The 14192-nt window shown below is 36.5% G+C and overlaps 1 protein-coding gene across 2 annotated transcripts in view; it reads right to left on the minus strand.

Annotated features, from left to right (window-relative positions):
- The window catches only part of DNAJC3 (DnaJ heat shock protein family (Hsp40) member C3), a 67284-nt gene that overhangs the window by 5521 nt on the left and 47571 nt on the right, over positions 1-14192 (minus strand). For both annotated transcript variants that reach the window (XM_046664308.1, XM_046664309.1), the window contains exons 8-9: positions 12287-12392; positions 12082-12202 (exon numbers count right to left, since the gene is read on the minus strand). In XM_046664308.1, coding sequence (XP_046520264.1) covers positions 12082-12202; positions 12287-12392 — 227 coding nt within the window. The remainder of the gene's footprint in view (positions 1-12081; positions 12203-12286; positions 12393-14192) is intronic.

The raw sequence follows: 14192 nt of genomic DNA on the forward strand, positions 1-14192 counted from the left end.
AATTATACTATACCATAACTGAGCAGCCAGGAAAAGTGTAATAAGCCAGAAATACTAAGGCCCTGAATGAATAGTATATTACATGTTAGCCAATTCATTTTCTAACCTCTGAATCTAAAAGATCTTATCCTTCCCAAATCCTTTTTCTTCCGTATTCCCCTCCTTGAATTCTTAAGGAGTAACACGAACAATCAGATCAAGATGGCAGACAGGAAGCACAGGAGTTCGTCTGCCCTCTGCCACACTGTCCTATTGAAATGACAAAAATAATGTAACCATGGCAGCACTGAAACAACAGCAGACCAAAAATTTTGATAAATTTCTGTAAGAAAGCAAATGGGATAATAATAATGAATAAACCTAAGTAGAGAGAACCACAATCCAAGTACACACTGAAAGAGGCCTTAGCAGATTTGGAAGACTTCTTTTTGGCCAAGGATCCTCAGTTGAGCAAGCAGAGAACATGCTTTAAGGCAATCATCAGGATAGTTCGTGAGATGACTAAGGAATGGCTGGGCAGGCTTCCCAGTATGTGGAGCAACTGGCTACAGCACATTAACCCCAAGCAGGGCCCAAGAACCACCTCTGAGCAGGATGGAAGATGGGCATGTGGAGGGCCCCTGATGTGGCTGCTCGGACCAGGAAGAGAAGCAGACCTGAGCTCAAGAGCACTCAAGGCTTTTACAACAGACCTGCAACAAAAGGAAATCAGTTCCACCCACCAGAATTTAAATACAGCAAAGGACTCCACCTGAGACACAAAAGGAGTAAAGTCCTGCTCATTTTGATAACTGGGCAAGATGGGAAGTGCCACAGGGGAAGTCTTCCTGTGAATAGGTCCTATCCACTTAAAGCCAGCTGTGAGCTCCGTAATACAGAGAAGCATTTGAAAGACAGATATGCACAGCTGCAAATGACTCCCTGCTCTTGGTCATCCATAAGCAAATCCCAAATGGCTTCCCTTCAAAATCCATCCAGAATTTAACCACTTCTCACCATTCCCACAGCTACCACTGTGACGCAGTCCATCATTAATGCACCTGAAAGCTATAATAGCTTCATAACAGCTGCTCCCAACTTCCACCCTTATTCCCCTAAAAGTCTGCTCTCAATACAGGGACTTTAGAGATCCTTTTAAAGAGTACACTAGACCTCCACTATAAATACGCCCCCTGGAACACCAGCTTTCTCCTCCTGAGTATCATACAAAACAAACAACGAAAATGGAGGGCGAGGTTTCATTTTCAGCAAAACAATTCAAGGAATCTGTGGAAGGGCTGCTAAAATTATGTAACATCAGCCATGATTCCACGATGAGAGAGGGAAACAAATGAGAAAGCCCAATGGCAAAAGATCACAGAAGATGCCAGCAAAATATGCTTTCTGTGAGTATGGGCTCACCCTGAAGTGAGTGACAACCTGTATCCTTTGCATATTAGAAGAACCCTGAAATCTAGAGCAGACATAGTGGAGCTAAAGCAGAGGCCTTACTGGGGAGAAGGCGGGAAGAAGGGGAGAATATGGTAAGTGAGGGTAGCAATAGCCCTGGGCAGCACGTCTCAGGAAACACGAGCAACTGCGTGCTCTGAAGGTGAGGGGCTCACCCTGAAGTGCAAAAGATATACCCCTTTGGTGTAGCAAAGGAAGTGGGCAGAGGGGCAGCAGGGCTGGCAGCAGACGACCTCCTGGACACGGCTGGGTTCAGAGAAGCAGAGAGGGCAGGGCTATACAGAAAGGCCATTTTAGCAGGAAGCAGAGTGTCTGTGGAAACAGGGAAGCAGAGAGTATTGCAAGTGTTAAGTACAGAAGGCTGCCCTGTCCCAAGCGCCCCCTTATACACACCCTCCCCCAAGGGACTTTCCCACAAAGAGCTCGGGCAGGGTAATGCCAGTCATTTTATGATGAGTAACGAATTTTTTTAAAAAATAGCACAGCATCAATTCAAAGATATTTAATTTTTAAATTAAAAAAGGAAAAGAGAACCAAAACTTACCTGATGAACATGCATCAGAACAGTACAGCCAAAGAATACATGAAAATTCTGAGCAAACATTATGGCATCAATTTTTAAAACTTAAGCCAATCACCTCTATTAAGAGTAATCACAAAGCAGAATGAACTCAGCCAAGAGACAGACAAGGAAGAGATAAAAATGCGAAGAGTCAGAACTCAAGAAAAATAAGAACAAATCAAAACTATCATAGAACTGAAGAAGAAATGAGAAGGAGCACAAGGGAAAAGCATATGGGAAAAATTAAGGACCTAACAAAATGAAATGGAAAATAGTTCAAAAAAATTACAGCTACAGATGACAAGCAAAGCGAACACAACCTCTACATAACTGGATCTTTGAAGCAGAAAACCAAACCCATAGAACAGAACAAAACAATTCAGATTAAATTTAAGAAAATTTTCCTGAAATAAAAGGTGAATCTATATATTGAAAGGGCATACTAGGGGCCAAGGCAAACTGGATGAGAATGGTAAACATTAACATATATCCTAGTATAATTAACACACTTGAAAGATAAGGGCTCTCTGGGCAGCCAGACCAAAAACAAAAAGCCTGGCCCCAGATTTTCCATAGCAATATTCAGTGGCAGAAGAGAATGGAACAATAACTACAAGATATACAGGAAAAGTGTGAGCAGAGGATTTTATTATCTAGCCAAGCCATCTTTTAAGTGTAAAAGGTACAAACAGCTTTAAACATAGAAGAAATCAGAAAAAAAAATTTCTCAGGAGCCCCTCAAGGAAACTACTACAATAGGATCAACTCGCCAAGAGAAGGCTAGAGAAACCACAGCCAAAGGAGGGATGGCACATACTGAAGATATTTAATGTAGAACTGAGACTAAAATAAACCAGGGAATTACTATGATAGAGTAAAATGTATGCCCTGACAATACAGAAGGGATACAGATAACAAAAATATAGGAGAAGAATGGGGAGAGAAGATGAGAAAGTTCATTAATTCCTACCATTTACAGCTGAAACAATCAGAAAACATCACCCACTGATAAGTCAAAGGTAAATACTAAAGAGAATTTCATTAACAGCTATTAAATGATAGAGGAAAAGGGAAGAAGCAGAAGAAACACACTAATATTGTTCCTCACTATAGGAAACTAATAGATATTGCCCAAAGAAAGAGGGCTAAGTTAATAAAACTGTAGAAACAACCAAGAAGAAAAATGCAAACCTTCAATATCAAAACAGTACACAAAATAATACAGGCCAAATAACAAAAATTCTCAGCAAAACAATGACAGAACTCAGACCAAACATATCCATCTTACCAATAAGTGTAAATGTGCTTAACTCAACCATTTACAAGAATTTCATATTGGATCACAAAGCAAAACCCAACTCTATGCGAGAGACACACCTGAAACAAAGTGATTCCAAAGAGCTAACGATAAAAGTGTGGTCAAAGTTTCCCCAGGCAAATTCAAATACAGTTGACAACCTCAACATCAGATCACTAGAATTTAGGTCTAAAACATTAAACAGAAAAAAAAGGGGGGACATAATGTTAAAAGCTAGAAATAATGAAGATACAATGAATATCTGTGCATCAAGTGAAAGAACAGCAACATTTATAAAGCAGAAATTATAAGAGATATTAGGAGAGACAAACACGCTAGTGGAGGGAAACTTTTACCTCTGTAGACAAAAAGAAGGCAAGAAAAGGAAGACCACAATATAAGGTAGATCTAACTGATATGCCAAATTCTATCCCAGAAACAAGAGAGTACACCTACTTTCAAGTCCCTGTGACTCATGAAGTCAGCTATTTCAGGTCAAAAAGAAAACTCTTATAAATTCCAAAAAATGGAAGAAGTAAAAACATTCTTTGATCACAATGTTATAACACTAGAAATTAATAATAAATCAAAAAATAAAATGCCTTTCCCACCTAGAAATTTTTAAACTTTCCAACTCTTAAGACAAAGAAGGAATATAAAAATAAAAATTGCAAATGATCTAGAAAATAATAATGAAAACACTATGTTTCAGAACCTATAGGACATAGCTCAAGCAGTCCTGAGAGGGCAATTCATAGCCATAATGGTTCAATAAAAATTAAAGGAGAAAAATGAATTAATCAATCATGTGATTCAAAGTTAGAAAAACAAGGTGACTTGTAAGACAAAAACAGAAATTAATGAAATAGAAAAAGAATAGAACAAGTTGAGCTTATTTCTTGGCAAAAATCAATAAATACTTCCAATCAAGAAAAGGAAGCAAGCTCAAATACAAAAAATAAGAAATAAGAAATAACCATAATGACAGAAGAAATTAAAATAATGAGACTTCTTTGCTAAACTCTGTACAAATAAACTTGAAAACTCAAGAGAGTAACTCAAACTGAGCCCAAAAGAGACAGAAAACCTAAACAGAACAATTTTCATGGAGAAAGTTGTCAAAAAGTCACCTCCCAATAAAGCAGCAAGCTTTCCATGGAGATTCCACAACACTGAAAAAGGAAACCTTCCAGATAATTACCAAAAAACTACCATAATTGATAGTTTTCTATATATAAAAGTCTGAGTTGAAAGTCACTTTTCCTCTGCATTTTCTGAGAATACTGCAGTACTCCCTTCTGGAATTGATAGGAGGAGGAGGAGTTCACCCATAGAATTTAACAGTCATACACGTGTAGGCTACTAATAGCGCAGCTTCAAATGCATGAAGGAAAAACAAACAATATTAAAGGGAAAGAGGAAAGTTTGCAATTTCCACAATCTTAATAACTCTCCCCTCTCAGCAACTGATGGGAAACTAACAAAAACATTACACCCAACAATTGCAAAATATACATTATTTTCAAGTGCACAAAGAACATTCAGCAAGATAGATCCCATGCTGCACTACAAAACAAGTCTACATAAATTTAAAAGGAAACAAATCTAAATAAATTTAAAAGGAAGGAAATTATACAGAGTGTGTTCTCTGAGCACAAAGGAATTAAATTAGAAATCAATAATAAGGTACCTATGAAACCACCAAATATTTGAAAATTAAAACACATCTAAACAATCCATGCATCAAAGAAATCAGAAGGTAAATTAAAATACATTTCAAACCAAAGATAAAATGAAATAATGTGAGAAGTTCAGCTTGAAATGCTTATGTTAAAAAAAAAAAGGCCTAAAATCAATGATAGTTCAACCTTAAGAAGCTGGGAAAGCACTAAGTAAACCCAAAGTCAGTCAAAGGAAGGAAATAAAGAGAAGAAATCAATGAAATAATAAAGAAAAATCATAGAAAACATTAACAAATCCATAAGTTGTTTCCTTCAAAAGACCAACAAATATGACCAAACTCTAACTGCACTGACCAACAGGAAAAAAAAAAAATACAAATTATCACTATATGAATGAGGAATCATCACTTCAGAAATTACAGACGTTAAAAGAATAATAAGATAATATTAGAAACTTTATACCAACAAATTCAGCAATGTAGAGGAACAAATTCCTTGAAAGACACAACTTAGAAAAACTAACACGGCAGGAAACAGAAAATAGGAATAGCCCTATATTGATTAAAGACAACTTAATTTGTCAGCAAAAACCTTCCTACTAAGAAAACTCCAGGACCAAGACGGTTTCACTAGTGAATTCTCTCATACTTTAAAGAAGAAATAACACCAACCTTAACTCTTCCAGAAAATAAAAGAAAAGGGAACAATTTCTCAGAGTCCAGCACAACCTTAACACTAAAATCTGACAACCATATTACAAAAAAGAAGTTACAGAGCAATATCCCTCATGAACATAGATGCACACTTCTTAAAACATTAACAAACCAAATCCAGCAATATCTAAAAAGGATCATACATCATGTCCAAGAATGGTTTATTTCAATAATTCGAGGTTGATTTAGCTTTAGAAATATCAATGTAATTTATCACAATAACAAAACAAAGGAGAAAAACACAAATATATACATAACTTCTACAACTCAATAACAAAAAGAAAAGTTTTATCAAATGGGTAAAGATGTGAACACTTCACAACGGAAGATATTTGAATATACAAGCAGCACATGAAAAAGTATTCAACAACCATAGTCATCAAAGAAACACATATTAGAGCCACAATGAGACACCACTAACACACACCAAAAGGTATAAAATGTTAAAAACTGACAACACTACACATTCGCAAGGATGCACAGCAACTGGAACTCATACTTTATTTGTGGGAGTGTAAAATGTAAATTACTTTTTAGAAAAGTATCTAGCAGTTTCTTTTAAAACTAAGCATACACCTTACCCTATGTCTTAGCAATTCCACTCCTAGACATTTACACAAGATAAATGAAAACATATGTCTAAAAAAAGCCTTGCAGAATAATGTTCATGGCAACTTTTTTCATGCTAACTAAAATCCGTCCAGGTATCCATTTAATATGAGCATGGATAAACAAAGCGTGGTATAGACATAAAACAGAACACTCTTCAAGGATAAGATTAATGGTGAAATAATGAATGCTCTCCCTTCTTTTATAGTAGAAAAATAAAAGTGCTTCCAGCCCACTATCTGTTTTAAAATCAAGTTTCATGGGAGCACAGTCATATCTGTGTGTTTGCGTGTTGTCCGTGGCCGCTCTTGCACTGCAGTGGCAGAGCTGAGCAGTAGCAACAGAGACTGCATGGCACACAGAGCCTATAATTTTTACCCTCCGGCCCTTTATAGAAAAGTTTGCCAATTTCTCCTCTTCAGGAGTAAAAAGGAATGAACTACCAATGTATGTAACAAAATAAATAAATCTCAAAAACATGCTGAATGAAGGAAGCCTGATACAAAAGAGGACACACATATGGTTCTGCAGATATGAAGATGCAGAACTGGTCAAACTAATCTACGATGGAGAAAATCAGAACAATGGCTGCCTGCTGGGGGTAGGATGGGGACTGACTGGTAAGGGACAAAAGGGTAACATAACATTCCCTATCTTGATAGTAGTTGGAGTTTGACAAAGACCGTCTCTTTTGACCAAAACTTTAGTCAGCCTCCTCCAAGTGAGTCCTCTTTCTGACTAAGGCACAACCTTGGGCTTCCCTCTCTGTCCCTGTAGAATCCAGTTTAAGCAAGAATCCTGCTCAGTCAGTTTAGCTAAAATCTCCCACCCTTGGTACCTGACCAACTTTGAATCTTATATCTGATTGAACTCCTCATCCCCTACCCTGGCCTGCCTTCAGCAAGAATTCAATTGAGTCCACCTAGCAAGAATCCGCCTTTTCCCTGATGTTGCCTCTTAGTAATTTTCCATCCACTGACCCCCACCCTGCATCCTGGTTATAAATCCCCACCTGTCCTTGTTGGAGTCAGAGTTGAGCCCAGTCTCTCTCTCTCTCTCTCTCACTCCAAGACCCCACTGCAGTGTCCCTGTACCTATCGTGACAGTCCCCCCTGGAATAAAGTCTTCCTTAAGGTCTTTAACAAGTGTCATGAATAACTTTTCTCGTTAAAAGGCTGTACGGGTATCAGAACACGGGGCAGGTATCCCTAAGATTTGTGCATTTCATTATGCCTAAAATCACCTCCCCCCAAAAAAAGAAAAAAAAAGGAAGACAGTAAACAAATTCTAGTTAATGACCTGTAAGTTGAAGTATCTGGGGAAAAGTAAACCAAAGTCTACAACTTTTTTTAATTCATCTAAGAAAGATGAACTGACGGAAGGATAGAGAGATAGTAAATGTGATAAAACATAATAAAAACGTTAATTTTAGAATCTAGATGGTGAAGACATGAGTGTTCACTGTAAAATTCTTTAAACTTCTCCCTATATTTGAAATTTCTCCTAATAAAATGTTGAGGAGAATATTTATCTGCTATGAGACTGTCAGAATAATAGACAATGAAAATTAAAAGTTTTCTACTACTATGTTTTATATATATTCAACCTTAGACAACAAAGGGAAAGTTTTATTCAAAAACCCTTATAATACAGGCCCATTATTAGCACAGAAGTGTAAGAGAACTGTGAGCTATTTCTGACACAAAAGAGAGCAGAACAATTTAAAGTTAAACTTCCTAAAGGAGAGCACACTCTAACACTGGACTCTGAGGGTAAGCCTAACCAATATATTTTAGGCTGATTTAAAAAGAGAGGAGACAAACTATGTTTAATTCTGCACAGGGACATAACGTGGCCTGCACTCTAACTGAATCTGATACATCAATGTGCTCTATACATGTGTTTTGTTGAAATTTTTATAGTGGAAAAGAGATAACAGTACTAACAGTAAAAGACAAAGAGAATTCCATTTCCTAGCAGATTATAAAATTTAATTTTGTACTATAATTTCTCTATCAACAGTTGAGAAATATCACCAACTGTATTCAAAGCACTGGAGTAGACACCACAGATACAGGCTGGTGGGAATGCAAACGGTGCAACCACTATGGAAAGCAGTATGGCAGTTCCTCAAAAGATTAAAAAGTACATATCATCCAGCAATTTCACCTCTGGGTATATACCCAGAAAACCTGAAAGGAGGGTCTTGAAGAAGTATCTGTACACTCATGTTCTAGTGAGTGAAATCCCCTAATATCTTTCCTGATAACTCTATCACAAGCTCAAAATTAATAAATTTCCATGTTCTATTACTCACTACCCTAACCCTATTCTTTCTTCATTCATTATATACCTACCCTCATTTTAAATTGCTGATTTAAAAATAGGTAATACCAGCGAACAGAATATGGAAAGCCTTCATATTTTAACTTAGGACTTCAACATATTTTTATTTAACCTAGTTAAGGAAGATTATTATTCATTGACATCATTTGGTAAACCTCTGATTCAAATCCAAACAAGTCAAATAATACCTTTAAGTTCCAACTATACAGGCTTTTCTCCCTACTCCCCCAAATTTAGAGACCTAGCAACCTATTCTCTCTCTCTCCATGCTTAATTTCCATACTTATGACTCAAATGACCATTTTACTCTTGTAAAACCATAAATCAGAAAGATTCCCTAGTGCATAATCTAAACCCCCCCCAAGAGACAAAGAATAAACTCCTATTTAAAAGAAATTTTTATTTCATTGTGGTTTTGATTTGCATTTCCCTGATGATTAGTGATGCTGAGCATCTGTTCATGTGCCTATTGGCCACCTATATGTCTTCTTTGAAAAAATGTCTATTCAAGTCCTCTGCCCACTTTTTAATCAGGTTGGTTGTTTCCTTTTATATTAACTTGTATAAGTTCTTCAAATATTTTGGCTATTAATCCCTTATCAGATGTACAATTTAATATCTTCTCCCATTCAGTATGTTACCTTTTCATTTTGTTGATGGTTTCCTTCACTGTGCAAAAGTATTTTGGTTTGATGTAATGGGATGTAATCCCATTTGTTATTTTTGCTTTTCTTGTCCTTGCCTGAGGAGATTGGTCCAAACAAATATTGCTAAGACCAATGTCAAAGAGCTGACTACCTATGTTTTCTTCTAAGAGTTTTATGGTTTCAGGTCTTACATTTAAGTCTTTTATCCATTTTAAATTTATTTTTGTATATGGTATAAGATAGTAGTTCAGTTTCATTCTTTGGCATGTGACTGTCCAGTTTTCCCAACACCACTTATTGAAGAGACTGTCTTCCCCCACTGTATATTTTTGCCTCCACCTATCAGAATGGCTATTATCAAAAAGACAAAAAATAAATGTTGGTGAGGGTGTGGAGAAAAGGGAACCCTTGTATACTGTTGGTGGGAATGTAAATTAGTGCAGCCACTATGGACAGTATGGCGGTTCCTCAAAAAATTAAAAATAGAAGTACCATATGATCTAACTATTCCACTTCTGAGTATTTATCCAAAAAAAATGAAAACACTAATTCAAAGAGATATATGCACCCCTATGTTCACTTCACCATTATTCACAACAGCCAACCTGAGTGTCCATCAATAGATAAAGGGATAAAGAACAAACATACACACACAAAAAAGAATGAAAAAAAGAATGAAATCTTGTCATTTGTGATAACACAGATGACAGACCTAGAAGGTATTATGCTGAGTGAAATAAGTCAGACAGAGAAAGACAAATACCATATGATCTCACTTATATGTGGAATCTAAAAAACAAAACAAATAAACAAAACAAAAAAACCCTCAGAGATACAGGAAACAAACTGGTGGTTACCAGAGAGAGGCGGGGGTGGAGGGTGGGCAAAATAGGTGAAGGGGTTAAGAGGTACAAACCTCCAGTTATAAAATAAATAGGTCATGCGGATGTAATGTATAGCACAGGGAATATAGTCAATAATATTATAATAACTTTGTATGGTGACAGATGGTAACTAGACTTATTGTGCTGATCATTTTGTAATGTTTATAAATACCGAATCACTAAGACGCACACCTGAAACTAATAGAATACTGTATGTCAATTACACTCCAATAAAAAATAAAATAAAATTTTAAAGGAAAAAACAGGCTTCAAAGACAGATCTATTCTATTAAATTAGTAGTAGACATCTTTTTCTTTAAGAATTAAGCTGTCAAGTTTCCCTAAAAATAAATCAGGTTAACATTCAAGTTACAAAGGCATCTTTCAAATTATATTTAGTAGCCTACAAGATTTAACACTTTTCTAACAGCTAAGCTTTTCATATTCTTGTGCAGTGTCTCTAATTTCAGTTAGAGCTGAGGGTTTACATACAGATGACAAAGTACCATTGCTGAAGAGTTTCAAAACCTAACCAGAATGCAAAATCCTAGAGTGCAGCCCCCTCACTGAGTAGATACAGAGCTCAGAAGTGAAAAGAACAAATATGCTAAAGGCTTCTTCTATGGATATTACCTGCCTTATTGAAGCATTCTTATGAATATTAAAATTTATCATTTTGATTGCATACATTTCAAGCCTCAATCAGACCTTGAGGACTATACTATAAAAATGTCCCACAAACAGTAGCAACCAGAATTGTCATCACTCCCAGGAAACTGCTTAGGAGCAACATCCTTTTCAACTCGGGGAAAAAGTGATTGATCAGTTTGCCTTGAAAACAGGTACCACAAACCCTTCTTAATTATAAGTATAGTTACATCCTTCTTAGTATAGGTTTTATCATTGTTGCAGATGCATCCTCGCTGCATTTAAAATTTTATCCACAATTACCACTTATCAATAGGATTACTTTTGCATGGCATTAAAATTTAACATTATTTTAATAGCTGCATACTTTTTTATTAAATAAATATCAGCACTTAACTGAAAAAAAAAAAGAGTACCACAAACCAAGTTTCACCAGAAAAATACTCTTAGTGTTTTCAATTTAAAATGTTTTACCTGATTAGAAACAAAAACTTTGCAATAAGGACTATAAGGCTCACTTCTTTTAAAAACCATCTCATTTAAATGTTCATTGCATTTTGTCACAAAACAATATATATGAAAGGATTCTATTTTTCAAAAACTGGCTATTACGGTATATGCCTTAGTTATCTTCCAAAAATAGGGTACTGCCTTTATTCAAGGTCCTTACAACATCTAGCAGAAAACTCTGATACGTCAACTTGAACAAAGCAGGGTGGGCAGCTATGCTAACCACTGAACAGCTCAGAGGTCACAGGTGATCCTTTTATAGTTAGGCATGTATGACATATATATGTACACATACGTATAATATGTATACCATCCACAGGCAGAGAATATATATACATATATAGAATAAAATATATGTATATATGCATAGACAAAAGTCTGAAAGATATAAATCCAAAATGAATAGTGATTATCTCTAAATGATATGAGATCTACAATTTAAATTTTCTATTTTGTTATTTATCTTTTCTAACTTGTCTACAACAAAGAAAGTTAAAATTTTTATTTTTATATTCTCTGAACTAGTTTCAACAGCACAACTCTTTCTTCATACGGAAAACCTTTCAAGTTTCACTAAGGAAGAGTAATTTTCAGGTTCTCTGCCATTTTTCTAAAACTGCCAACATTTCCAGGTACTCTGGTAAACTTGTTCAACACAAAAGTATGTTAAACATGTGCTAATTTCATACACTTCAACTTTTAGATGTTGCACATCAAAGTCCTCAAAGATTTACCTTCATCATACATTTCTTCTATTAAATAGGCCTCTGCTCGATCTTTCAGAGCATTCACGTTGTCAGGTTCCATCTGTAAAACTTCAGAACACACTCGAATAGCTTCAACAGGCTTCTCATCCTAAAAGTAAATGTGAGAAAAGGATTTATTGTTGTTATTCCATATGTTAAGTTTTTACATTTCTGGGAACAAGTCAACTATTACCTTAGAAAAGCAGTGGCAAATTCTTTCTTTTGAACGAATTGTGTATTCAGAAACACTTGGCTCTGTTTTCATGACAGATTCATATTTGCTGGTCGCCTCTGTGTATCTATTAAATGAGCAAATCATGATAAGTAACAATGAAATTCTACCTCCAGAGGTAAGGAGAGGACCCTCTACTCTTCACTCTATGTTGCTTAATCAATTCACCTGAATAAGCACATGCCTTCAGACACTGCTTTTACCTTATTATCTAGAGTACCAAGGAAAGTAGTCTCTGCAGTTAAGAGTTAGGAGATAAAACACATGACCAAGAAAATGTATATGGATAAATCAAAGCATACCTGTGAGTATCAATCAAACCAAATGATGAATTTCCTTACAGAAAAACACTCATAATTTTAAAACTGAGTAAAACACCTTATTAAAGTCTGACTTACACAGAGCACTTTTAGCAAAACAGATCAGGTTTTACTTCTTGCCACTACACACTTTGATGAAATAATGGAGTTATTATTTTATATAATGAATGTCAATATTCACAACTAAGTACAACATGGTTCCTTGCAGAAGGAAACTGCTTAAATTCCCAACTTTACCAGCTTTCTAAGAATAATAAAGCTGTGTCAGTATTTTGCTTTAAACTGGTGAAAAGCCGTAGCCGTGTTATCCACTGTTACTTTGCTCAGTAACGGCGACCTAGAAGATGATTTCCATGCCATTGGGCACATCATTCCTTAAGTGCTGCAGTCTTCACATTCAACCACTGACGCGTTCAAACACAGGTTTAAATACAACACTTCAAACAAAAGCTGGCTATCAATGTCAAAATCCTGGTGGAAATATTGTCCTATAGTTTTCCAAGATGGTCCAATTGTAGGAAACTGCACAGAGTATGCAAGACCTTGCTTTATTTCTTACAACTATATGTGAAACTATAATTAGCTTGAAATAAAAGGTTCAATTAGAAAATACTGCACTTCACTAAAAAAAAAAAACCTAGCTTTGGGGAAGGTGAAATAGTACTTTCCCCAATTCCTCCAGCCAGATATCTGTCTAAATACCCTCGACATCATATATTTGTTAAAATAAAAGACTCAGAAAAGGGGAGAGAAGAAGGAAGATCAGCTAGAGACCCAGGGGCCTGAGGAAAAACTTGGTGTGGTAAGTTCCCTGGGTTTCTTTTTGCATCAGATACCTCAGACGTGGAGCTAAAGAAGCCAGCAACCCAGAAATGCCAATGGGTGCAGACAAAAAACGAGCAAGAGCCTGCTCTCCTAAGATAAAAGGCCTAGAAAGAGTGGGCTAGAAAGACAGAAAGCTTTCTGACAATAACAGCTCTACTCTAGCCAAACGCCACAGAGAAAATTATGGCTCCACTCCACCAAAGCCAGCAGTCGAGTGGAGAACCTAGACTTCTTCTCTGGTGGGGCTGTAACGAGGCGTGCCCACACGCCTGCCAGGGTTAGTGGCAGAGAAGGCCAAGTAGCGAGCCAGGTCTTCCATCCACAGCCAGAAATGAGTCCCCCAAATCCCACCTGCACCAAGCATAGTAAGAAGCCCCACCCCTCGAGTAGCAAGGAAGGCCAAGTGAGAAATTTCTACCTCCACCTGGCAGCAACAGGATGGTGCCCGCCCTTGCTTTGCTGGAAACAGTGTTAGAAAACCCAGCAAAAGAGAAGATTTAAATAAAAACCAGAGTTTTATAAAATGAAAATGTCCAGGTTTCAAATAAAAACCACTCATCATACCAAGAATTAGGAAGATCTCAAACAATGAGAAAAGACAATAAATTCCAACACCAAGAAGACAGATACGTTAGAATTATCTGACAGAGGGGCCGGTCCGGTGGCGCAGCTGTTAAGCGCCCATGTTCTGCTTCAGTGGCCCGGGTTTGCCAGTTCGGATC

Source organism: Equus quagga, chromosome 6, assembly GCF_021613505.1.
Source record: "Equus quagga isolate Etosha38 chromosome 6, UCLA_HA_Equagga_1.0, whole genome shotgun sequence".
In the NCBI taxonomy this organism is placed as follows: Eukaryota; Metazoa; Chordata; class Mammalia; order Perissodactyla; family Equidae; genus Equus; species Equus quagga.